The sequence below is a fragment of the Trematomus bernacchii genome, unplaced genomic scaffold (genome assembly GCF_902827165.1).
Source record: "Trematomus bernacchii unplaced genomic scaffold, fTreBer1.1, whole genome shotgun sequence".
Classification (NCBI taxonomy): domain Eukaryota; kingdom Metazoa; phylum Chordata; class Actinopteri; order Perciformes; family Nototheniidae; genus Trematomus; species Trematomus bernacchii.
The window spans coordinates 48,866-72,792 of record NW_022987886.1 but is presented as its reverse complement, the minus strand read 5'-3'; the positions used below and the strand labels follow the sequence as shown (position 1 = coordinate 72,792).

Below are 23,927 nucleotides of genomic sequence, written 5' to 3'. Positions count from 1 at the left end.
GTCTCTGTGAAAACCTCCTCTCAGTCTGAAGACACCACTTTGAAGACATTACAAAGAGCTTTCAGTCTGTGACAGTCCAGGTAGCAGAGAGGGATTGTCTCTTTGTCAGAGAGAGAGAGACTGACTAACAAAGAGACAGAGGACATGATGTCATAAACAATGTCCCTGATGGGCTTACCTGAGCAGGTGAGATTAAGGAAGGAGAGAGAGGAAGATGATGCTGCACACTCCCTCATAGCAGATCCAGACTGAACACAGTCAGAGCTGATCCACCACGCAGGTCTCTCTGAGGACTCCTCTCTCCGTCCCACAGAAACAGCAGAGCCACAGTCGAGCTCTCTGCAGGCGACTCCTGCTTCCTTCAGGTTCCAGAGAGAGTAATAGTGCACTGGTCTCCATTCTCCCTGATGTTCCACCTCCAGGTCTCCTGCACAGCGACTCTCTCCTCCCACCAGTCTGACCGGCTCTGGAGAGAAACAAGAGAGTGATCAGAGAGAGAATAAAGTGAGTTTGATGAGAACAGAATGAACCAATCACAGCTCCTCTCTACCTGAGCAGGTGAGGCTAACAGCTGTGCCAGGTGAGCAGGTGTTTCTCTCTGAGGCTGAGCTACAGTCCAGGAGAGCAGACTCATGGCCTCCACACTGGAACTCTTTGGTCCACATTGGAGCCTCCCCTTCTCCATAGAGCGCCCCCTGGAGGACTGAAGGAGCCCCACAGCCCAGCTGCCGGCAGACCACCTGAGCATCCTGCTGGTCAAAGTCAGCCTCACACACTGAGGACCAGGACGGGTTAGACTGGTTAGACTGGTCAGAGTTCACCTCCAGTCTGCCTGAGCACAGACCAGTCCCCCCCAGCAGCCTGACAGAGTCTGCAGAGGACAGAAGATCAAACAGAGGTCAAAGACACACCATCAAAGAGATGAAACAATATTTCAGAGATTCAAACTGGACTCAGTTCCAACATGAGTTGATGATGAACATTCAACATTTCGCGGACAATTACATGTAAGAAGAAGGAGAAGAAGAAGAAGAAGAAGAAGAAGAAGAAGAAGAAGTAGTAGAAGAAGAATGAAGCTGGTGTGTTTCCCGCAGCGAGACACTACAATACTAATTGTGGGCTTATCATGTTGATTCGATCACAACAGAAAGAAAAGAAAAACCTCTCGCTCTCTCCAGAGGGGCAGGTCAGCCAAAAAGGGGAAACGGGCCGTTGCCCGGGCAACATTAGCCCGTACCTGTGCACGTCCCTTTCAGGGACTCAACATCATGTTTTAAAGAAAGGTTTTATTATTTCTCACCTATCTAATAGAATCTGATCCTAGAACAAAAATCCCATTAGAAAATGAATTCTAAAAGATGAAAGCCAAAGGATCCGGACTCTGCTCTGAAGGAGCTTCTCTGGGTGAAGGACGCCTCGAGGAGCTCCGGCTGAGCTGATCAAAGCTGTGTCCAGGAGGTCTTGGTGCTGTTATGGTGGAACCCAAAGAACCTGCTGCTGGAAACCAGAGGCTCAGAGAGAGGTGGAGCTGAAGCAGGAGTCCTTTCAGACTGGTTGTCCCAGGGGACTCCTGAGGCAGCAGACACACATGTCTCCATCCACACAAATATGTTTCAATGCAAACACAAATACTTTTTTTACTGTTTTAAATAAATGCAATATAAATCCACAAATATATTACTTTAAAAGTGTTAAATGTTGTGCATCAATAACATATTTGATGTTGTTACATTTCTATAAAAAACACTTTTGTGAGTGGATTTCTGAGACACACTGAGGCCGCTATATTCACAAATGCATTTTTTCAAGATGGGAGTTTCTGTAGCCAATCAGATGTCTGCATCATGGCCTAACACAAGTGTTCTTAATGCACAAGAGAAACAAGGTGTTCAGACAAACAAACTAACATATAGTATAAAACAGCAGAAAGTACTCATGATACCCTAGAATGCAAAATGGCTGATCACCACTTTCATTGCATTTTGGATGATTTAGTCAACTTTGTAACACCCACACACACACACGTGTTGAAGTGTAATTGTATCACTGTATATATATATATATATATATATATATGTAAACTTTTGAAATGTATGTTAATGTTGTTAATTATTTTGTGTTTTGATGCTTTGGCAGCATTGTTTCGTTCCAATAAAGCTCCTTTGAATTGAATTGAATTTATAGAGAGAGAGAGAGAAATAGATGGGGAGGGAGAGAGAGAGAGAGAGAGAGAGAGAGAGAGAGAGAGAGAGAGAGAGAGAGAGAGATGAGAGAGAGAGAGAGAGAGAGAGAGAGAGAGAGAGAGAGAGAGAGAGAGAGAGAGAGAGAGAGAGGAGAGAGAAGAGTGAGAGAGAAAGGAGAGAGAGAGAAGAGGAGAAGAGAGAGAGAGAGAGAGAGCTGCCCCAGCAGCAGCAATAAAAACAGTCTCTGTGAAAACCTCCTCTCAGTCTGAAGACACCGCTTTGAAGACATTACAAAGAGCTTTCAGTCTGTGACAGTCCAGGTAGCAGAGAGGGATTGTCTCTTTGTCAGAGAGAGAGAGACTGACTAACAAAGAGACAGAGGACATGATGTCATAAACAATGTCACTGATGGGCTTACCTGAGCAGGTGAGAGTCAGGTATCCAGAGCCTGGATAGCTCAGTCGGTAGAGCATCAGACTTTTAATCTGAGGGTCCAGGGTTCAAGTCCCTGTTCAGGTGTAAATATAGTGTGTGATGTGACTCAAGTCCTCTCTAAAGCTTACCTGAGCAGGTGAGATTCAGGGAGGTGAGAGTCAGGTAGGTGCGAGTCAGGAAGGAGAGAGAGGAAGTTGATGCTGCACACTCCCTCAGAGCAGATCCAGACTGAACACAGTCAGAGCCGATCAACCACACAGGTCTCTTTGAGGACTCCTTTCTCCGTCTCACAGAAACAGCAGAGCCACAGTCGAGCTCTCTGCAGAAGACTCCTGCTGCCTTCAGGGTCCAGGGAGAGTCATAGCCCCCTGGTCTCCATTCTCCCTCATGTTCCACCTCCATGTTCCGACTCTCTCCTCCCACCAGCCTAACACCAGGCTCTGAAGAGAAACAAGAGAGTCGTGTCCTTCATTGATATTAGCATATTTTAATAATGAATCATTTATACTATTAATACTTCCGAGTGATAATGAGATCATTAACTCCAGCTCTCTATAAACCAGTGGTGGGAAGTAATAAAGTACATATACTCAAGTACTGTAAGTACAGGTTTGAATGACTTTACTGGAGTATATCGTTTTATAATACTTGTTAGAGCCAGTATTTTGCTTTTATAAGAAAGGCCTAATTGTGACGTCTGTAGTCAACGCACTATAAAGGACTACATTTCCCACGGCGCCTGTGCTAAAGCCACAGTGATGGGCAACCTGTTGAGAGACGCCGTCGAGGAACAGTTGTTAAGCGTACACGTACACGTACATACAAATGGTACAAGTACCCTTTAAGTTATGAAGTTATAAGCATTATCAAGAAAGAAAGAATACCTAAGTTGTTTGTTATTTTATTTGAGTTTGGCCTATTTCTTTTGAATATTGTAAAGGCCTATTTTCTTTGTTGCATGTGCAAAAGTTTGTTATTTTATTTTGAGCAAACACATCGCAACATCATCTAACCATCGGAGGCCAAGCAACACTTCAAACTGTGAGTCATTTAAAGCAACGAGTTAGAACTGTCTGTGTAGAGCAGGGGTGGGGAACCTTTTTCCTCTCAAGGGCCATTTACATGTTTTCAACATCCTCCGAGGGCCGTACAAATGATTGACCTCTGCTTCAAAAGACTCAAATCACAGCCCTTTCATTTGGCCTTTCTTTCATGCTGTGCAAAGAAAAAGCAACCTCTTAATCCAGATATCTCACCATGACTCACGCATGCATGCACGTGCACGGTGTGGCATGCACGTGCACGGTGTGGCATGCATGCACGCACGTGCACGGTGTGGCATGCATGCACGTGCACGGTGTGGCAGGACCACCACAACAGAAAGATATGGACACAAGATGTGTGCAAATGTGTTTAGTTTCCTCTCCATGTGAACATGATTGAAGTGGGGGGGGACCTAACCTCCTCTAGGGGGGTCCAGGGGGACAAACCAGGGGACTTTACTTCCTCTTGATACCGTGGGTTATTTACAAAAAAACACCTAAATATAGCCTACTTGTTGTTATTGTGCTTCTGTCTTTCTGTGTCTTCTCATCTGTAAACTCCCTCAACGCGCCGCTCGCTCTCTTTTCTTGATCGCCCTCTCACGGGTGAACAGTTCACTGTCCCGCTGCATTGTAGGATTTCTGCCATGTACCACTTTAGTTTGACCATCTCTGTTATTAAGTTATGGAATACTACATTGAATTGTCCCCATTCTTTCTTTAATAGTTAGTAACATTAGATATTTTAATGAGATATGGACCGCAAAACTAAAAATGTCCCTGGTTTTCATTTTTAAAATCAAGTCACCGAATGCAAGTATAGTCGCCTTAGCTTATTTTCTTATGAGATGTGAATTACTGTTCAATTTAGTTGATGTAATAATCGTTTGGTTTCTTTTACATTAAAAACAAGTTACAATTTTCAAAAGGTCTTGTGTTTTTTTTCGGGGGGAGGCCCTTTTTCCAGTTTAGAGCAATAGCCCCTCCAAATGTCTGTGCACGTCCCTGCCTGGAAGTATAACAAGTCATTCAAGTTATCTCCACCTTTACCAGCTGCTAAATTCAAAATGATGTTCACATGAATGGATCATTGATTAGAATCCAGACTATAATATATCATTATGAAAATAGTCGTACTATGAGTCATATTAATGATGGTACTTTAGGCATTATTTGATCCTAATACTTTGACCTAAGTACATTTCAATACCAGACTTGTTCTTGTTACAGTATTTCTACACTGTGGTATCACTTCTTTGAATCAAGTATAACATCTCCCCCACATCTATAAACTAATAGGACCTGAAACATGAAACATATGATTAAGTAGAGCTAAAAAACATTTCAATCAGAAAGCTAAGCGTAGAGATTAGTAGCATGTTTATGTGTGGCTCTGTCATTTGAACCCTTTGGTGAACATGTGCAATATGGGTCCGTGTACGTGTGTGTTTCTCTTTTAACACAAGAAACTAAATCCCCCAAAAATCCCATAAAGATTTTCAACAAAAACTGAAAAAAGGAACACAAAAGCCTTTTTTCTGATTTTGTTGTTTGTGCAGGTAAATAAAAAGAATACTGTTGAGCTTGACACATTTTGCCTAAGTACACTGCACACAGATAAGAAAGACAAATAATGGCCCTGCCACAGACTGCACTAGCGAATACATTGGGGGGGCTGGTATCCCTAGTCCAGGGACGGGGTTTGTGATCTCATCTAGTGGGGAAAGCCCTACTGGGTGCCAATATGGCCAAGCAAGGATACCTTCGTGAAGAGAGACTGGAGCCTTTGGAGTGGGGACCTTATGTTCCCGGTGAATGTGTAATTGGTAGAGTTGTTACTGCCATGGTAAGATGGCACGGCTCCCTAATGGGCCGACTTTGAATCCTCCACTGGATTGCCTGGTCTCGGAAAGAGAGGGAGGCAAAGTGTTACTGTGCAGAGACTGCTCTTTGGAGCATCAGCCGAGGCTGAGAGTTGGCACTTGGCCACCTCAGGATAAGGCAGCATATCTAGCTGTCATTGCACGTGAGATGGGGAGAAATGAAGGACCTGCGAGTCCCATCTGGGACTTTTTCTGTTCAGAGCAGTTTTGTCTGCTAGTTCAATATAGGATCCAATGCATTCTGTTTTTGGTCAAATGAAGAAGACATTTGTGAATGATTTACGGCTAAAAATGTTCTTTGCTTTCAATAAAGCTAAGTGGGGACTTTTGGCTTTTCTTATTATTCTAGCTGTGGCGATAGTTTTAGGTGTTTTGTTCAGATTTGGACTGCTTCAACAAGCACTACTGTACATCACAGCATTATTTTAGTTCCTGATCAAATTCACCTTTAAGATGATTTGGCTGGCCCTTAAACTGCTAAGGCTAATCTTAAAATGTACATGTTTCTTTTTGGGTCATGGGTTAACAAAACAAGGGAGTTAAACAAAGGAAGACATTTAGGGAGGGAGCATCCTGTTGTTCAGGGGGAAATGGAGAGGTTGGCTTCGGTAGATCAACATGATTCCTCCTCTCCCAACTTTGCTAAAAACCTTTATCCATAAAAGCTGCTTAAGAAAACAATTATAAAGAAAATGTTCAAAACTGCTGAGAGGGAGATTTCTCCTCTTTTGCCTCTCCTCCTTGCTGCAGGCTAAGCACCGGATGTTGATGTGGTTTGACATGCAGCTCCGAGATAGAGATCAGCACCCCCGCCACTCTCACTACTCTCTGGACCTGAGACAGTGACAGTATGTAATGGAGAGACAGAGCTTTACCTCTGAGAATGCTTCATCCCAGTCAATACAAGAGATCCTGATTGGAATTATTTGGACTATTTTTTTATTTAGTTTTGATTACCCCAAAGTCGTTAAAGAATGGGGGATTTGTGACTTTGATCTTAGCTATCCCCATTTTACTTATTAGAAACTGGCAAAATGGCCTTATCAATCGGCCAACGCTGAGTTGTTTATTGATTTATCCATTTGTAGCAGAAAGGAGAGTTCAGTTGTGTTATTAGTTTCTTCCTATCAGGGAGCAGTTCAATAAGTAGAATAATGTTAGAAGGTTTTTAACTGCTAAAAGTCATTAGAATAGGTTTGCTCACTTTGGAGATTGTGACCAACTCCTTTTGTAGTATCTGGTGTTTATCCAACTCCTGGTTGGTAGAAATGAATTTAAAACCAAGTAGATGTAACAATATCTTTAAGAAAATGTGTGATATTTACTATTGCAATGTTTCAGTCCCTTTATAGACGTTCTGTTGAGTGGTTGGTTGGTGATGGACGCTTATATCAGAGAGAAGATTTATCTGATCATTTGTTGCCAGCATCTTGGACGGGTCTCTCACTGAGACTCCGCGGGGATAACAGGGAACCACCTCGCTGGTATGTTACAGAACATTTAGAAGATTATTGTGACATTAGTCCTAGGGAGCTTGGGGAAGGGTCTACCTGTCCTCCTCCGGCTAAGAAGTCTAGGACTTCTGTGCCACCAAACTAATCTTTTACAGCAGCTGACCAGACGGGCCACAGATGAGAGAAGGCCCCAGAACTGCTGTGGACCTGACCTTCCGACATTGTGCCGTTAAAAGTGCAGAGTATCTAGATTTATTTTAAACATCATGTTACTATACATTTTTGACTACTTATGCTAATGCTGTTAAGCCATTTAGCTTTGTGTTGTTTAAACCCACTTATATACTCAGCTCCTGAAAAAGGGATACAAGCTAAGAGATAAGGAACAAGGTTTTCTTAGAGAGAAAGTGAGGGTTAGGAAACCCGATAGAGGAAACAGGGAGGTTGATAAGTTAGCAAGGGAGCGGCCAGCTAGCCTGGGGTCTTTGCGTCTTATTATACCTGGGGAATGGAAGGAAGGAGAGAGAGTGAGAGTTCCACCGCCCGACCACCTTAACGTATTAGGAAATACACAAGACTTCGCTCATGTAGGGGCAGATAGAGTGGCCATGTGTATGAAAAGCCAAAGGATTGATATACCTGAGGCAAGGGAGACAGTGATACACTTTAGGAAAAGTTGTCTCGAGTGTGCGCGTTCAGGAGGATTCGAAAGACGGAAACTCACCCGCGTCACATTATCACACACACCCGATAGACACTTCAGTGCTGATGTGGCGGGGCCCCTGTCAACTAGAACTATTTTAAGAAATAAGTACTTCCTTATTTGTGCAGACAATGGCTCAAGTGCTAAGAGAGTTTATCCCCTGAGAGTTGCAACGGGGAAGACTTTTTCTACAAGATTGGCAGAACTGTTAATTCAATTTCCAGATATTGAATCATTAAGAATAGATCATGGAAAACATTTTAAGAACTTTGATGTTCAAGATTTGTTAGAATCACGCGGTGTCACACAAATCTAGTCTGTCTCTTATAAACCTGAAACTAATGGTGTTGCTGAAAAAGCGCTTAGAAATGAAATGTATTGTTATTATTATGAAAACTGAGGGAGAAGACACCGTAGTGCAGGTAAATAAAAAGAATACTGTTGAGCTTGACACATTTTGCCTAAGTACACTGCACACAGATAAGAAAGACAAATAATGGCCCTGCCACAGACTGCACGAGCGAATACATTCGGGGGGCTGGTAACCCTGGTCCAGGGACGGGGTTTGTGATCTCATCTAGTGGGGAAAGCCCTACTGGGTGCCAATATGGCCAAGCAAGGATACCTTCGTGAAGAGAGACTGGAGCCTTTGGAGTGGGGACCTTATGTTCCCGGTGAATGTGTAATTGGTAGAGTTGTTACTGCCATGGTAAGATGGCACGGCTCCCTAATGGGCCGACTTTGAATCCTCCACTGGATTGCCTGGTCTCGGAAAGAGAGGGAGGCAAAGTGTTACTGTGCAGAGACTGCTCTTTGGAGCATCAGCCGAGGCTGACAGTTGGCACTTGGCCACCTCAGGATAAGGCAGCATATCTAGCTGTCATTGCACGTGAGATGGGGAGAAATGAAGGACCTGCGAGTCCCATCTGGGACTTTTTCTGTTCAGAGCAGTTTTGTCTGCTAGTTCAATATAGGATCCAATGCATTCTGTTTTTGGTCAAATGAAGAAGACATTTGTGAATGATTTACGGCTAAAAATGTTCTTTGCTTTCAATAAAGCTAAGTGGGGACTTTTGGCTTTTCTTATTATTCTAGCTGTGGCGATAGTTTTAGGTGTTTTGTTCAGATTTGGACTGCTTCAACAAGCACTACTGTACATCACAACATTATTTTAGTTCCTGATCAAATTCACCTTTAAGATGATTTGGCTGGCCCTTAAACTGCTAAGGCTAATCTTAAAATGTACATGTTTCTTTTTGGGTCATGGGTTAACAAAACAAGGGAGTTAAACAAAGGAAGACATTTAGGGAGGGAGAGTCCTGTTGTTCAGGGGGAAATGGAGAGGTTGGCTTCGGTAGATCAACATGATTCCTCCTCTCCCAACTTTGCTAAAAACCTTTAACCTTTATCCCTGCTGAGAGGGAGATTTCTCCTCTTTTGCCTCTCCTCCTTGCTGCAGGCTAAGCACCGGATGTTGATGTGGTTTGACATGCAGCTCCGAGATAGAGATCAGCACCCCCGCCTTTACATACTCTCACTACTCTCTGGACCTGAGACAGTGACAGTACGTAATGGAGAGACAGAGCTTTACCTCTGAGAATGCTTCATCCCAGTCAATACAAGAGATCCTGATTGGAATTATTTGGACTATTTTTTTATTTAGTTTTGATTACCCCAAAGTCGTTAAAGAATGGGGGATTTGTGACTTTGATCTTAGCTTAGCCCCATTTTACTTATTAGAAACTGGCAAAATGGCCTTATCAATCGGCCAACGCTGAGTTGTTTATTGATTTATCCATTTGTAGCAGAAAGAAGAGTTCAGTTGTGTTATTAGTTTCTTCCTATCAGGGAGCAGTTCAATAAGTAGAATAATGTTAGAAGGTTTTTAACTGCTAAAAGTCATTAGAATAAGTTTGCTCACTTTGGAGATTGTGACCAACTCCTTTTGTAGTATCTGGTGTTTATCCAACTCCTGGTTGGTAGTCATGAATTTAAAACCAAGTAGATGTAACAATATCTTTAAGAAAATGTGTGATATTTACTATTGCAATGTTTCAGTCCCTTTATAGACGTTCTGTTGAGTGGTTGGTTGGTGATGGACGCTTATATCAGAGAGAAGATTTATCTGATCATTTGTTGCCAGCATCTAGGACGGGTCTCTCACTGAGACTCCGCGGGGATAACAGGGAACCACCTCGCTGGTATGTTACAGAACATTTCCAAGATTATTTTGACATTAGTCCTAGGGAGATTGGGGAAGGGTCTACCTGTCCTCCTCCGGCTAAGAAGTCTAGGACTTCTGTGCCACCAAACTAATCTTTTACAGCAGCTGACCAGACGGGCCACAGATAAGAGAAGGCCCCAGAAATGCTGTGGACCTGACCTGCCGACATTGTGCCGTTAAAAGTGCAGAGTATCTAGATTTATTTTAAACATCATGTTACTATACATTTTTGACTACTTATGATAATGCTTAAGCCATTTAGCTTTGTGTTGTTTAAACCCACTTATATACTCAGTGGTGCATATCTATGTTTTCTGATATACATGATTGTTAATCATTATATTCTTTTATTTTTGTGTGACATTATGATAATATTCAATTGTTTCGAGATAAGTTTGCTTTTTAAACTTTGACAAGAATTAGCTTTTGACTTTTATGTATTGTGGTTGCGCTTGTGGTTTGTGACACCTTGAGAGCGGTTACAGCGGGTATGAAGACACTGAAGCACAGGATGCAGGCGGCCTACGCAAAGGACTTGAACCAACTTCAAGTTTGCATATTTGAAATGAAATGTTTAAAGAAAAAACTTGATTCTAAACATGACATTGACAATGTGTTCTGCTTTCAAGAAAAATTTTCATATTCCCTCTCGTTAAAATTGCATATTATTACTATCAGTCTTTATTTGTTTTAATTTTAACTTTACATTTTTTTGTTCATTTTGAACAATTGTTCATTAAAGGTAGGGTAGGTAAGTTTGAGAAACCGGCTCGAGATACACTTTTTGTTATATTGCATGGAATGCTCTTAACATCCCGATAGCAATGAATATCTTAAAGGGGACCTATCATGCAAAATGCACTTTTGTACGTCTTTTATACATGAATATGTGTCCCCGGTGTTCCAGGGAACTCACCAAGTGTCAGAAAACACAACCCTCTCTATTTTCCTCCATACCCAAATCTCTAAAAAAGGGGCTGCAACGGATCTGATACAGACTGATCCAGATTTGAACACTGTCCTGACGTCAGGACGGTGGCGCTACGGCGGCGCTACGGCTATTGGGCCAACTCCACCAATCAGGAGGAGACAGCCATGGCCATTGCCGTTCGAAAGCGCTGGAGACACTGTAGTACATATGCCAGGCCAGTAGATGGTGCTGTTCTCACATAATCTGCCCTTGCAAAAACAGAGCTAGAAATGGTCAAATTGAGCAAAATGAGGCATGGCTAAAATGCATGATCTGTTTGGTATTTTGAAAAAAAAAAAGTATAAATATGCCTTATATAGGTATGGTCCTACACTATATTATTCAAATATAGCATGACAGGTCCACTTTAAGTGCTTTGACAAAAAATCCATAAAAAAATGTCATCTGTGGAAGCCGTAGTACTGTACCTGCCTAAAATAACTGGATGGCCTACCTGCCTGTCAGCCTTCCATCTGGGCACGAACTTATCTCGTGCCCTCATTGGTCTTGTGCGCGTTCCTGTGTGTTGGAGGAGGGGCTCTGTAAGGAAGTGGCAGATTTTCTCCGGTTGTGTATTTTCAAATTCTAGCGATCTCGAGCCGGTTTCTCAAACTTACCTACCCCACCTTTAAGTAAAAGTTGAACATATGTGACCTCCTTCTCCCTCAAAGATAGAAAAGGGGAAACCACCTGATGCAGAGAGGGAGGAGGCAAGAGACTATAAAAGATGATGTGTGAAGAGACAAGGGGAGTTTTTGAGGCTTTTTGAGGCTTGAGAGCTTGAGGGTCTTGGCTCTTGGGCTTGGGCTCTTTTAGAAGGCTTTTTTAGGACATTTGACTTGTGATCCTGTTGCTTTTGTATTTTGACTTGGTGTGTTTTGTTAATTTTTGGATTCTTGTAAATCCGCTATTTTTGTTAAAACCTCAATAAAACCGGTTTGTACTTTGTACATTTCGACCCAACTCCTGGTCTCTCTGGTGGTCTCTGAAGGTATCTGCTTGGTCTTAGAGTGAGGTACAGATGGAGCGTCTTATTTTGGACAGTTTAAAATGCGAGGGTCGTGATCGGTTCGTGCACGTTCCGTGATGGCCGGCCGGCCCCCAGTCTGACTTGATACCGCCCCCGTGATAAATAAATTTAATTATTGTGAAGCCAGCTGCAATGGATCATTGATCCACCAGGGGGTGCAGTGGGGTTCCACACTGGAGTCATGTGTGGAGTCTTGTACAGTATGTCTGGTACTAATGTATAGCGGATCTTTGTTAAGATCCATATGTCACGGATAGGATCATAGTCTGTGCTAAATAAGACATGTAATCATTTACAAAACATCACCATGTTGTTATTTAACAAAATAATGTTGTTTAGTCGAAAAAAACGAACAGCAGCCGGCTCTCGATTTTTAATCCTAATTTAATCGTTTATGTTCGCCGAATTGACATGAAATCACTGACAAATATGAATATACTGTATTCAACTTCATTAAAATGTTATTAACGTGCCTAAACTCAGTAATTCACTAAAAATTACTGATCCCTCCGCGTCGCGTCGCGGAGGGATCTTGATCCCTGGGTGTTATTTTTCCCCATAATGACCAAGTCGCTGCAAATTATCCCGCTTATTACATGGCCACATTCTCAACAAAGTAACGACATGACTCCCAATATTAATTCAAATGCTTTTATGGATTTAGAAAATATTTTTATTGATTTAAAAAATAGTTGTATGTATTGATTTAAATTTACATGCATCCGCTAAGAAAAATAGTCCGTTGTTACCGTTTTTTAAACAGTCAGAATGAAACGGCAGCTCTCAGCTGTGTGTTTACACTCCTAATGGCCCATCACAGCTCTCTCCCCCCCCCTGATCTTTCTTTTCCAACAGTTAAGTTAACTGTAGGTTACTCTGAGTGACAAGCTTACAGTTAGTGAAGTAACACTTTTTTTTTGTGAGTCACGACCTCGCTGTTTCATTCTAACATAACGCTTCAAATATGACTGTTTCCACTCGGACTTCAATACAGCAACACCCTTGTTTGGTTTCCATGGTAGCGTGTCTCTTTAGTAGCGTGCACTCCTTTCCTGTAAATTACAGGTCCAGCCAGGCAAAACAGTAATATGAAATATGAACGTTAGTTTTTAACTGAAATGATCAAATAAAGTCAAAATGTCACAGTGTTTACAAACATTGACCATACCGTTCACCAGCCCCCACCCCACTATTGCCGCGTTTCCACTACACGGCCTCGCTCGGCCCAGCTCGGTATGGCTGGGCCTCGTTAGGACTGGCTCACTTTATGGCGCATTTCCATTACAGTTTAGGAACTGGGGCAGTATCTATAGTAACGCAGTGTAGGCGGAGCCGTGACGTGATCTTCAGAGGACCCCAGAAAAACAACACAGCCGTTAGCTGTTAGCACTCAGAGCTCACAGCTCCTCATATATGTTCAGAAACTAGACAAAAGTTAAACAAGTACAATCCACAGACTGCCTGTGTCATGGTGAATACAGTCGCTGCTTTATTTATGTCTGTATAGGCCGTTGTTGTGAGTGTGGACGGTCGGGGCATATACTGCGTTAGCTTAGCCAATCTCCATTTAGAAAACAAGCATTTTAAAAGGTTTTTCCCCTGCCGTCTGTCTGCAGACTTGACAAAGCATTAATTCATGGTTTTTACTAACCGGTATCAGTATGTTGTTACTTCGGCATCATTTTGAAACGTGTATTACAATTAAATCACGGTCAAATATGTCCATCTTGTTGTAGTTGTTGCCCCCTTGCCAGCGACGCTCTCTCTAGTTTAGCATACTCAGCCCGACTCAGCCTCGTTGTCTCGGCCCTGGCCCCACGATTTTATGAGGCCAGAAAAACTGTGAATTAGGACCCGCCGGCCGGTACTAGGCCAAGTGGAAACGCAACCAAAGACGGGCCGCTGACGTCACAGCCCTCTTAAACCGGGCTGCGGGCTGTAGTGGAAACGCGCCATTAGTTGAGTATAGCCTACTCTTTGTTTAAAACGAATTGGCCATCGGAATGTGTGTGTCCCAACCCCCCCCCCCTGTGATATCTCTTCTCCAGCAGTCTGTAGGTTTGTGTTCGCAGATCATCACCCTTAGCTATTTCAATTACCTCTCAAACAACCTAAACTAGTTATAAATGTTTATTTTAAATAAAGTATGTTTCTTCACATGTTAGGTCTATATTGAAGGTTCATTGAAAGTAAAGCTTACTTTGGTTCTTGTGCTCTAGTTCTTCAAGGAATCTTACTGAGAACGTTATGTTTCCTCTGACTGCTTATGCCAAAAGCAACGACAAATTATCTGTTTTAAATACCTTTTTAGACCGTAAACTTTAGAATGAAATGTAATACCGGTTAGTTTTTTGTGTTCATACTGACAGAAGAAGAAATAAATTAAGTATGAATGAGAATAAGACTTATGTAATGTATTGACATTTGATCAGTATAAATGTATTACTAACTTTATCCACTGTGGTACCGAAGCTTGGATCACCGCCAAAGACATGGCCGAGGGCAGCTGGCAGCTTTCAATATTTTTCATGTGCGATTCTAACGCTTTCAGAAAGTGAAACATACAGCATCATTTGAGAAAAATAAATCAAAATAAGCGTTATAAATGAACCCTGACTACTTGTGTTTAGGACTCACTGTATTTTGGTACTCTCTAGGTCTGTGGGCCAAATCCGTGTGTGTGTGTGTGTGTGTGTGTGTCTTTATGACTCAGAATATGAATAAATTGGGATTTGATATGGGGGGGGGTTCTGTTAGAAGGTGCGACGGGGGAGGGGGGGAGAGAGTTAGACGCTCGTGAATTGTCAACGGGGGGGGGCCTCTCTGCACGGAGGAGCCGCGGAGAAGTGAATCACAGTGATCTGCTATTTTAAAGTAAATTCAACACATATCGACCCTAAATATAGCATATATTAAGAACGAGAAAGTGTTAACATCGTTTTTTGTAAACATATGACCAATGTGCGAGGGTGATGACATCAGAGCATCGTCCTATGGGCTTAGCCCCGGACAGGTACAACAGGTATTCACTCAGAGGGGGGTAGTTACCCATTTACATGTCAAAAAGCAACATACAGTAGGCGGGTGGGGGATGGTGAACGTTTACATTTCTCTACAGAATACATTTAATTTAAGGGGAGCAGTTACTGAGAAGTATATAATGAGAACTGCTACCAATGGTGGCCTATTTAGTTTATTAAGAAATACATATTTGTAGCTTTTTTTTTATCTGCAGTAGGAAATGCAGAGAGTAGCGACAGGGCTGGTCCAACCTGATCTGTAAAGTGATCTAACTAAGTGCTATTCATTTTCTTGACGGGGAAGTGCAGTGTAAATGGGGGGCTTATATGCATTTGAAAAGCAATATAAATCACACAGTTCGTATACAATAGGCATTAAAAGCACCATCGATAACCATTGCCCTTCTCCTATTCAAACCAAAAGAGAAAATGCAGATATTACACTCTGAAAAGAAAGGGTAGACATATCTGTACTCTTAGTGCCAAGTAGCTAAGCTATTCATTCGCAGAAATGTAAAGTGATCTATCTAAGTTCTATTCATATTCTTGACGGGAAGAGTTAGTATACAATAGAGTTAGAGTTAGTATACTTTAAAAGCCTTCTCCAAATCAAACCAAGATATCTTGGGTATTCACTCAGAGGGGGGTCGGTGAACCGGGCAGAGTTTTTCGCCGGTCAACGTGTGTGAAAGTTTAAAGTTCAATCTTCCTTATTGAGCTTTATAACAAATGAATAACGACTATATATTATAATAAAACTATATATTGAGCTTTAAAACAAATGAATAACGAATTAATAACGACTATATATTATAGGAAATGAATAACGACTATATATTATAATAAAACTATATATTATTATAAAACTACATATATAGTTATATAATAAAACGACTATATATTATAATAAAATAAACACCGGCTGTTGTTATGCCTGCTGTAACGTTTACTTACTCCGTTCTCCGCTTAAGTAATTATGCCGTTACAAGCTTCATAGTTGTATTTATCATCTAAATTTGCCGAAACAAGTTTAATATTCTGAAAGCCAAGACTTTGTTTATTTGAAATCAGATGAAAACAAACTGTAACGGACCCATGTTATTCATATTCCGAGTCATAAAGACTTTATTTAAAATAAACATTTATAACTAGTTTAGGTTGTTTGAGAGGTACAGCTACCATTCTTTAATTAGATGTTTGATAAGTGCATGCAGATCACATAGTAAAACACGTACACAGATACATTATTTTGTATTTTTATTAAATTCGACAATGTCAATTTCACTTTCCACTATGTCCACCGTTGTTTTTCACAACCAATGGCAGAACTTTATTGAGGCCTGTAATTAGTCAACTACAGGTCTCTTGGGTCAGTCTTTTTCTTCCAAAAAGCTTGTGACAAGATGTTATTGCTCTTGGGGCATTAAAAACAAGATTTTAACTTTAGTTTTTTATATAATATCTGCATTTTCTATTGTGAAAAACTAAGTCTTAGTTTGGCCATAGTTATTTAATATATAGCGCCATCTCCTGGTTAAACCCTGAAATTGGAGAATAGTGGGAGGGCCTAACATTCCTGGATACTGGTCTTTGGCAGGTCTTAGGCAGGTAACTGGCTGGCAGTAGGCAGGAAGCTGTATGCTGGCGTCCAAAATAAGATGCCCCATCTGTAAGAACACCCTTCCTTGGAAAAGGCTGACATTAGTTGATAATTTGGATTTTAAATTGTTTAAGGGGAATAGAAACTCTGCTAAAGTTAAACTTTAGTTTCACATTGGTTACTGTGGTTGATGTGGTTTTGATTAATGTTGAAATATGACATATGCTCTGCTGATGTGGTAATGTCACTGCTGTGATATTAATGTTTGACTGGCTGTGTTTGATATTACTTTTGCATTGTTTTAATTGGTATATGGGGATCAAAATTGGGGGTTAGGGATTGTGGGTCCTGAAGCTGCCCTAATTACCAAGGAGTCTCCCAATGACACAGGGCTTCCCCTCCAGGGGCAGTTTAGATACTGCTCTGGGGTTCTACCAGCCCACCAACACCTACTACACTATACACTCCGTTTTGCTATCCTAGCGGTCGGACATCCGAGGCTGGAGTGCCTAAAATAGGGATACGACGGGCAGTTTGGTGTTAGAGGCCACGCTGTAAGCGCCCCCCTAAGCAGATTACGTTGATACGTTGTAGATTCTGGGGAGTTTAGTCCTAAAAAGATTGGACGGCCGTTCACCGGAGCCTTATCAGCACCGGAGCTCGGTATCGGAGACGGCCTAGATATTAACGTTGGTTGTATCGAAGTTAGATTCCTTTTCAATGTGATGATCTGATGGTATTTATAAAGTATAATCATGAAAAGTGGTGGTGATGACAAGGTGATGATGGTTTGTTGTTTACCTTTGAAGTATATCCTGGTTTCACAAACATGGTAAAATCATAAATGATGAAACTAGGATCAGTTAGTGGTGAAGTCTTTAAACTACATCATGTTTTATGATAAAGGTTGTTTACAGACTTGAATCACTTAAAGAGTAACAGGGTGAATAAACTGAGCACTTTACCTGTTGAGTTGTGTTCTCCTTCAGCCTGGAGTCCTGAGGAGAAATCAGAAGATAAGGTAAACAGAGTTTTCTATCATCTCAGAAACACGTCAGCGAACTCACTGTGGAGTCATTTCACCAGTTTACTAAAGCTGAGAATAACACGTTCATACAGAGAAGTCACATATTCAGAGTTAAAGCAGTTGAGTTTAGAGAATATGCTCCTTCAATTCAAATGAGTCATGGTGCACCATCATCACACTGACACATGTTCTACAGCAACAATTACATTAGGAGGACCCACAGAGGATGCTGCCAGTTCCTACCTTCTGTTGTCACCTGAACGCCTCACTCCCCTAACACTAACTGCAGACGTTAACTAACTGACCTGTACCTGTTTTAATATGACCTGGTATTGTGTGTGTGTGTGTGTGTGTGTGTGTGTGTGTGTGTGTGTGTGTGTGTGTGTGTGTGTGTGTGTGTGTTGATGTGTAAGTGTTTGATGCTCTGAGTTTCCGATTGCATGTGTGTGTATCCTCAAGTGTGTATGTGTGAGTGTGTGTTTTTGTGAATGTATTTGTGTGTGTGTGTGTGTGTGTGTGTGTGTAGAGGGCGTGTGTGTGTGTGTGTGTGTGTGTGTGTGTGTGTGTGTGTGTGTGTGTAAGACAGCATGAATGTATGGACCCCACCTTTGTCTAAAACCCAGACTTTGTGAATGTATGTCTATAAACCAGATGGTGTGTGTGTGGTCGCCCCTTACAGCTCAGTAGCTGAACGTCTCCAGGAAGCTGCTTCTACTCAGTGACCTCTGCTCTTTCTGATGATGATGATGATCTCTGTGTTTACTCCAGGATCCTGCCTGCTCTGATCCATGCTGTACCACCTTCAGAAGGGGGGGGGGGTGCATGTGTGTGTCCTCAAGTGTGTGTGTGTGTGTGTGCGTATGTTTGTGTGTGACATTGTGTGTTTTTGTGTATATTGTTTGAGCGTCCTCCCATGTGTGTGTGTGTGTGTGTGTGTGTGTGTGTGTGTGTGTGTGTGTGTGTGTATGTATGTACATTTGTGTGGGTGTGTGTTTGTGTGTGTGTTTTTGTGTGCATGTAAGTTGGCGTGTCTCTGTGATTTGTGTGATTGTGTTTAACAGTGAGTGAGTGTGTACGTGTGTATTTAAAGTGACCCCACTGATGCCTAAAAAAGAGACTGTGTGTATATATGGATCCCACCTCAGTACCTCTGTGTGTGTGTGTGTGTCAATGTAAATATGTGTGCGTAAGAGTATGTACATGTGTTTTTGTGAGTGTGTTTGTGTGTTTTTTGTGTGTGTTTGTGTGTGTAACACAGTGTGTATATAGACCCCACTCATGCTTAAAAACCAGACGGTGTGTATGCGGACCCCACTCATACACACACACTCAGACAGCAGTCAAAGAAACCACAGGTAATTCACAATAATGAACAATGGTGTAGGCAGACTCATTGAAAGATGCAACAATAGAGATCAGTGTGAATGATATAATAGAGGTATTAGAACGTGTTAGAGGACTCACACTTTGAGTTGGCTCTACACAAATATTAATGCCTTCATATAACTGAGTATAAACACACTGATGGGATGTTCAATACAACATGTATTATTATTGTGAGTGAGTGTGTGTGTGTGTGTGTGTGTGTGTGTGTGTGTGTGTGTGTGTATGTGTGTGTAAGACAGTGCGTGAAGTGACCCCATGTATACCCCAAAACCAGACTGTGTGTACATATGGACACCATCTAAAAGTCGGTACCTCAGTTTGTATGTTTGTGTGTGTGTGTAAGTGTGTGTGTGTGTGTGTAATATAGTGTGTAAAGTGACCCCGATGCTTGTATGTGGGGGGGTCTCTGTGTGTGGTCAGTGTGTGTGATTGCATGTGTGTGTATGTGTTTGTGTGTTTGAATGGCTTGCTTTCAGTGTGTGTGTGTGTGTGCGTGTGTGTGTGTGTGTGTGTGTGTGTGTGTGTGTGTTTGAATGGCTTGCTTTCAGTGTGTGTGTGTGTGTGTGTGTGTGTGTGTGTTAGTGACCCAATGGTGCCTACAATCTGAACAGTGTAAATATATGGACCCCACTTATGCTTAGAAACCAGACGGTGTGTGTATGTGGACCCCACTCATGCACACACACTCTGACAGCAGTCAAAGAAACCACAGGAGGAAAATCCTTTTTCACTTGGGCGTAATTTCCACTGGGGACATGTCCCCTCCACTTTTCGAGAGACAGAGAGAGAGAGAGAGAGAGACACACAGAGACACAGAGAGACACAGAGAGACACAGAGACACACAGAGACACAGAGAGACACAGAGACACAGAGAGAGAGACACACAGAGACAGAGAGAGACAGAGAGAGAGACACACAGAGACACAGAGAGACAGAGAGAGAGAGAGAGAGAGAGAGAGAGAGAGAGAGAGAGAGAGAGAGAGAGAGAGAGAGAGAGAGAGAGAGAGAGAGAGAGAGAGCGCACCAGTTACGGGGGTTGTTGTTAGCATCTGGTGCTAGCTCTGAGCTAACGGAGATTGTAAACTGTCTCAACAGTAAGGAGAGGGAGAGCTCTCTCCTGGGGGACTGAGAGAGATCACGTCCGCTCAGTGAGCTAAAGGACTCTCTGAGGGATTAGATTGTAAACTTTAGTCTAAGTTATCTCAGTGGCTCTCAAACGGCTTGCTCATCTTTGTAAACACATATCTCCATCTATTTAATATAGGCCTAGTTGTAACAAATAAGTTAATAAATCATTCCACTGTGTGCTATAGGTCAGTACACAAATAAAAGACTCAGTTTGAAAGGGGAGTGATTAGTAACATATGCATCAATACAAAGAAAGGATGCAGACTAGGTGAGATACAGAGAGGAGAGAGGAGGTGATCAAATATGTGTTATTGCTTGTGAGCATATTCTAATGTTTTTTTGATGATTGAAATATATACAGTTCTGTTTCATCTGAGTGTTGAGAGCTGTATCCATACATCTCTTCATGTGGCCTTCAAAGTGCACCAGATTGATGCTTTAGCTTCAATGTAAAGAAACACATCAGGTTCACATGGAGAGGACACTAGATCCATCTGCACTCTCATCATATACACCACACACTTCTCTTGGCCTTGTTAACACCATAGTCCCTAATATATTTGTAGAAAGGCAGGAAATGGAATTAAATAGAGAAAATGTTTCATTGCGGAGGACCCCTGTTTTGTGCCCCCCCACTTCTCAAACCAAAGTTACACCCTTGTTGAAAACAAACTCTTTCCGTAGTTTCTGCTGATTATGCAACTGATGACGTGTCTTCATTTGATCTGATCATCATCATCATAAAAAAACCTGTACTTAAGCACATCCCAACCACACCACACACACACACACACACACACACACACACACACACACACACACACACACACACACACACACACACACACACACACACACACACACACACACACACACACACACACACACACACACACACACACACCACCAGCGATAAGGACAGGGAGCTATTGCACAACTGACCCACTCTCTAAAGACACTCTCTCTAGGCGTCAGCGCGGCCTCCGGAGAAAACAACTCGTAATGTCTGAATATAAAGACGATAAAGGGGAGATCAATAAAATATATATTTACCCAAAGAAAATTGTGTGTGTGTGTGTGTGTGTGTGTGTGTGTGTGTGTGTGTGCGCCCGGTCTACAGAGAGGGCATGTGAGGACCCACTAACCCGTCATGTAGATAAGATCAACAGCATGGCCAACATCACTGCGTAGAGACACAGAAATAAAGAGCAGCATAGAAACCACGTTTGAAACTCCGTGTGCACGGCGGCACGATCACTGGGAACACAGCACTCAGGAGCAAGGCACACATTCACAATAACTAAACAAAGCAGCTTTGCTTGGGCCTTCAACTTGGGCAACCGCTGACCGAGCAGCAAACACAGAATACAGAGTAAGCACCAAGATGTTTATTCCACATGCAAACCATCTCCCTACTGCGTGATACTTTTCAGGTTCCCACATTCTGCAGTGGAGACCCCGAAAGTTAAGGCAGACTTAAATGCCCCTATGACACTTGGCATGGCTACCAGGGTCTTGTGGTGGTGAGGAGTGTATTAAAGGTCCATTTCCCATCACCTCGGGGCGTATAGAGCCTTCAATGTGTGCAAAGAAACAGTTCGAACACAACATACTCTGCTTCTACAAGTTTAGTGCTGGTCAATTCCTGATTGGTCTGAATGTGGGCCAATCACAAATCACAAAAGTCTGTACAACACATGTAGAGTATTTGACGTAGGATATATTTAATACATTTGAATTACTATCTAAGATGACACACATCGTAGCATTAAAGTGCACCATGTCTGTGATGGTGCCGGGCCTGTGTGTGTGTGTGTGTGTGTGTGTGTGTGTGTTTGTGTGTGTGTGTGTGTGTGTCTGTGTGTGTGTGTGTGTGTGTGTGTGTGTGTGTGTGTGTGTATGTGTATCTTGCTGTCAGTGTTTACGAGTAGTTTTTTCTTGAGAGATCACAAAGATATTTGAATATAATAAATAATAAAGTGTATTCTTACCTGAGCTACAGAGCAGTAGCATCATCAGCAGCAGCAGGTGATCCATGTCTCTCTTCTGTCTCTCTCTCTCGCTCTTTTTATTCTGAGCATCTCATGTTTTGTCCTCGCATTATATCAGCGTAAAGCGAGAGGTGGAGTCTCTCTGGAAACATATCTGATGGTATTGATATGGTATTGATATGGTATTGATATCTGATGGTCACTTCCCGCTCTCTTCTCTCTTCAGCTACATGTCAAATCATCACATCAGAGGCTGAGCATGATCCTATTTTGAGGGAAATGATTCAACGCTAGTCTTTAGAAGGAGAACAAGTAAACATAAATGTCTCATTTAAAATAACAAGCTCTTTCACACAGATACAGAACAACGAACATTGGGGTTTGCTGCTTCACATTTTTAAGCAACTAAAGAACTAAAAGCCCGACTGAACAAAGGCAGGTGCAAAAAACAAAGTGTGTAGAAAAGTAGAAGAAGGACTCAGAGATCAGAGTCACAGAGCAGAGGACCAGAGTCCGGGGAGGAACAGGTTCAGGTGGAACCAGCTTGGTTCTGACTATGGAGAGCTTCTGTAATCCTCATTAACCTGTTAAGCCCGGGTTAATGATTTTAACATTGCTTCTTACCTAGTTAGTATTCTTTCTTTTTATTTATGCATATTTTACTAATCACTCCCCTTTGAAACTGTTTTTGTCACCGTCCTATAGTACACATTGAAATGGTTTCTTACTCATTTTGTGATATTCACACTGAAGAGAATGATTTGCCCTAGACTTCTGAGGGAGTCAATAACGTATAATACATTATTTTACATATATTATATATTTATTTATATAGTCTTAAAGTTACAACCGGCCCTTTGAGTGCAAACTTAATGCTGATGTGGCCCGAGATGAAATAGTGTTTGACCCCCCTGCATTAGGGTGTTGATGTCAGGCCTGACTCTCAGCTTTATAAAAAGGGAAGTCTTCAGCTGCTCTTTAATGTGGACCCCCCCCCCCCCTCCCACCAACAGACTGGGGGCTGGTTCCACAGAAGAGGATCCTGAGAGCTGGAGGCTCCCATTAAGACTCAGAAAACCGGTTCTTATCTGGCCGCCAAAGAACCAAATGCATCACGCTTCAGCAGGGGCGGCATGGGGTGGCCACCCTAAAAAATAGCCTTGCCACCCCAGCTGCCACCCCAGTTGGCAGCTTTGTTTTGAAAGAAAGGTTGTGGCTCATCGGACGTTTATGAGAGAAAATCTCTAATGTCCGAGTGCAAGTGAATGCAGCACAAGGCGCTAGTCTTGTAACCCCCCCCCCCTGGCCCTGGCGCAAGCTTGGAAATATGATTGGCGGCGATTTCATTTGAACGGGGGGGGGGGGGGCAAAACGAGAAGCATTCAAAATGGTAATCGCCGCATTCAGCTGTTATAGGCGTGCCAACTTGATGCTCTGCTCACGGATGACTCGATGAGCATAAAAAACTGTTAAGATGATGACCTTGTGTGTGTATATTTTTTTTTTCTTTGTGGGGGTCTGCCCCCAAAAAACAGTTTTAAGTCCTGAGAAAGTCAAATAAGACGGTGTGTAAAACTACACTGCCCAGCCAAAAAAAAGTAACCACTTTGATTTAACCAGGCCAGTAGGTAAGGGCTTTCCACTGGATAATTACTGCAGCGATGTGTTTTAGCTGAATACACGTTTTTTAACCCTAACTGATGCAGTTAGTCACTTCTTTAATGTTTGTTCTTTCTGATGTAAAGTCAAGGTTGTAACTGTTTGCAGTAAAGTCGTGGGGCGCTGAACTGTTCCTTTGAATCTTTTGAATTTTGATACATGATATAATTACTAGGGCTGTCAGTCGATT

At 42.2% G+C, this 23,927-nt stretch overlaps 1 protein-coding gene, 1 long non-coding RNA gene and 1 other non-coding gene across 3 annotated transcripts; 1 reads left to right on the top strand and 2 right to left on the bottom strand.

Moving 5' to 3' along the window:
• Positions 1 to 20: 20 nt before the first annotated feature.
• On the bottom strand, positions 21 to 3,020 carry LOC117469729 (scavenger receptor cysteine-rich type 1 protein M130-like). The gene is made up of 4 exons (XM_034114223.1): positions 2,747 to 3,020; positions 2,602 to 2,631; positions 551 to 871; positions 21 to 466 (listed from the first exon to the last, which is right to left on the bottom strand). Exons 1-4 carry the CDS (start codon positions 3,018 to 3,020, stop codon positions 21 to 23), a joined length of 1,071 nt encoding a protein of 356 aa, XP_033970114.1.
• On the top strand, positions 2,630 to 2,702 carry trnak-uuu. The gene has a single exon. It is a non-coding gene; the product is annotated as a tRNA-Lys (tRNA).
• A 4-nt stretch (positions 3,021 to 3,024) lies between the features above and the next one.
• LOC117469730 lies at positions 3,025 to 22,147 on the bottom strand. The gene is made up of 3 exons (XR_004554614.1): positions 22,079 to 22,147; positions 17,511 to 17,543; positions 3,025 to 3,058 (listed from the first exon to the last, which is right to left on the bottom strand). It is a non-coding gene; the product is annotated as an uncharacterized LOC117469730 (long non-coding RNA).
• Positions 22,148 to 23,927: the final 1,780 nt, after the last annotated feature.

Excerpts from the sequence above, each read along its gene's own strand:
- LOC117469729 (XM_034114223.1), bottom strand. The coding sequence starts at position 3,020 with ATGGAGGTGGAACATGAGGGAGAATGGAGACCAGGGGGCTATGACTCT. Across the intron at positions 2,632-2,746 it reads CCTGAATCTCACCTGCTCAG|GCTCTGGATACCTGACTCTC; the intron begins GTAAGCTTTAGA and ends TGAGCTATCCAG. Across the intron at positions 872-2,601 it reads CCTGACTCTCACCTGCTCAG|ACTCTGTCAGGCTGCTGGGG; the intron begins GTAAGCCCATCA and ends TGTCCTCTGCAG.